Raw genomic sequence first — 432 nt, forward strand, 5'->3', positions numbered from 1 at the left:
CTGGGGGGCCGCGGCGAGGCCAGCGGCTTGAGGGGGGCTGGGGACAGGGGACAAGGGGCTGGGGCTGGTTGCGCCCATCCATGGCTCTCCCAGCTGGGCTATGCCTAATGCCAACCAGGATTTTGGTGTCCTGGGGATGGGATGTCCTGAAGGATGTGGTACCCAACTCAGATGGGACTGGGAATGCTGGCAGGGAGGCCAGAGGGTGCCCTGCCGTGTCCTAACCCTCATACCTGGCACAGGAGCGCAGTCGCTGTCTGGAGGGGTGTCATTGAGGGGACTGCGCACACCGGGCAGGTCCGTGTCACTGCCTCGGAGACCTACCGTGCCCTCGCTGCGGAGGCCGCCCGCACCGCCCGGCTCTCCAAGGAGAGGATGCTCAAGAAGGTACCAGGACAAGGACACGTCCCCCGTGCCCGAGCGGTGGGGGGA

The 432-nt window shown here is 66.7% G+C and overlaps 1 protein-coding gene across 1 annotated transcript in view; it reads left to right on the forward strand.

The window, feature by feature from the left end:
* FCHSD1 (FCH and double SH3 domains 1) overlaps positions 1–432 on the forward strand; it is a gene marked incomplete at both ends in the record, with an annotated part of 4,186 nt that overhangs the window by 951 nt on the left and 2,803 nt on the right. Inside the window, 1 exon segment of the mRNA XM_010014817.1 lies at positions 241–387. Coding sequence (XP_010013119.1) covers positions 241–387 — 147 coding nt within the window.

Source organism: Nestor notabilis, unplaced genomic scaffold, assembly GCF_000696875.1.
Source record: "Nestor notabilis isolate BGI_N333 unplaced genomic scaffold, ASM69687v1 scaffold18675, whole genome shotgun sequence".
Lineage (NCBI taxonomy): Eukaryota > Metazoa > Chordata > Aves > Psittaciformes > Psittacidae > Nestor > Nestor notabilis.